Raw genomic sequence first — 2,033 nt, 5'->3', positions numbered from 1 at the left:
TCAAACAGTTGGTAAATATAAGTTTTAGCTTCTTGAAATTTGTCGTTAGTGATCAAACTAAAATCCCAATTCATATATTCAAATCGAAAAAACGAACAAGTTAAATTAACATATGTAATGAACCACTAATAAATGAGATGATGTGTTTATTTATTTATAAACAAAGATATATTCTATATCGATCTACTAGGTATCAAATGATATGGAAAACCATAATAAAACAAAGTAATAAATGTATATACTATGGCACGTGTACACAAATCTCCATATTTACAAAGCTCCAAATAAACCATACCAAAAAATGATCCCGGAAAAAACATAAATAAATGAATACATAAACAAAGTATAGAGTCAATGAATCAAAACACTCGATCCAAGAATCATGAGAATAAATATAAATATAATCGTAATAATACGATGATGAACGGCAACTGTCGGATAGAAAGCGCTCCCAACATTCAAAGACGATGATGATATCTACCAATCAAAATCACACTTTGTTCTCTGAAATCCACTAGTAGAAGAAACTCTACCATTAGAAGTCATTGGAACTCTTAAATCACACTCAAACCTTGGTTTAAATTTAGGTTTAGCCCATCCAACCTTCAATCTCATCCTAAGTTTCAACTTCAAATCAATATTGTAAAACCCTTCATTCCTTTCCGATTCATATTTTGATCTATCATTATTTCCAAGACTAATCACTTGTTCACCACTAAAAACAGTGCCAACATTTTTCTCCTTTTTATGTCCTAGATAAAACCTTTCCAATTCCCTAGTTGAAAATCTCTTGTCATGATACTCGGCATTGGCTTCAATTTTATCATAGTAAATACCAATACGTTTATTTGGGTTTCTAAACGTCATGTTGACGGCTAAATTGTAGTATAGAGTGTTGTTGTTTGGGGATAAAGTGAATTCGGTTAAAGTTGCATCCGTAACATGAAACTTTGGTGCATTGGGTCTAAAAATTAGCCAAAACACGAGAACCGCGATACCTAGAAGGACTAGGATGGTAATGATGATTTGGCATATGAGATTAAAAATGCAACCACAAAGACAACTAAAACACCATGAAAATGGGTTGCAACCGCCCCCGCCGCGACCAGGGCGGTTGTATGATCTTGTTTTTCTCGAAGGAGGTGGGATTGAAGGGCCATAATAGGCTCCATTAAGGTGAGCTTGATCAGACATATTTTTTGGATTAATTTGTAGAAATGAATTGTTTGTGAATGATGGATATATAGATGCTATTGTAATTGTAAAGGTATTTATAATAGTGGGGTTGAGGGTTTTATAATATAACGCGTTGAAGATGTAAAAACACGGACGTTACGTTTTTTCGACACGACCTTCCGTGTAACTTCCAATTCTCTTTTGAATAGGTCCAGATGCTGGTTTTCTGTTTTTTAGGCTAATATACGGAGCATATGTAGCAACATATTGAGTTTTTTATTATTACTTTTATCTCCATTGTAATTTAAGAAAAGCTAACGTGGATTCAGATTTTGTTGTTAAATATGAGGACAACAGCGACAATTTAAAAAAATATATATATATATACTTGTGAGTTGTGAATAGGAGGACAATTGATCGTTTTCATATCCATATTCATATTCATTTATTTTCTATCATCCATATCTATATCCATTTAAAAGGTTTTCATCTATCTATATCCATATTCAATGAATGAGATAAATAAATGAATATTCATTCGATGTTTTTATAATATTTTCGCTACAAAAAAGCAACTTGAAATATGCAATAAAGATTATTGTTATCAATAAATATGTTGTTTCAAATTTTGACAATCACAAGTTATTTTTTTTATATATTATACAATCAAAAAACAGATACAACCAAAAGACATAATGTTTTCACATCTTCTCAATCCAAAAGTTTACAATAATGAATACTTATTACTAGCTTAATTCTGTTTGCAGATTCTTTGGTTGCAACATCAAAATTTTACGAACACACCACTTCAAAAGTTACAAGTCATATATATATATATATATATATTTAACGAAGAT

General features: G+C 30.9%; 1 protein-coding gene across 1 annotated transcript; it reads right to left on the bottom strand.

Moving 5' to 3' along the window:
- Window positions 1-216: 216 nt before the first annotated feature.
- Window positions 217-1,249, bottom strand: LOC122604063 (NDR1/HIN1-like protein 3). Its single transcript, XM_043776964.1, has one exon. The coding sequence runs from the start codon at window positions 1,192-1,194 to the stop codon at window positions 478-480; it is 717 nt and encodes a 238-aa protein (XP_043632899.1). The 5' UTR covers window positions 1,195-1,249; the 3' UTR covers window positions 217-477.
- Window positions 1,250-2,033: the final 784 nt, after the last annotated feature.

The sequence above is a fragment of the Erigeron canadensis genome, chromosome 6 (genome assembly GCF_010389155.1).
Source record: "Erigeron canadensis isolate Cc75 chromosome 6, C_canadensis_v1, whole genome shotgun sequence".
Taxonomy (NCBI): Eukaryota; Viridiplantae; Streptophyta; class Magnoliopsida; order Asterales; family Asteraceae; genus Erigeron; species Erigeron canadensis.
Note: the sequence above shows the minus strand (reverse complement) of the source record. Positions and strands in the feature narration are given on the sequence as shown.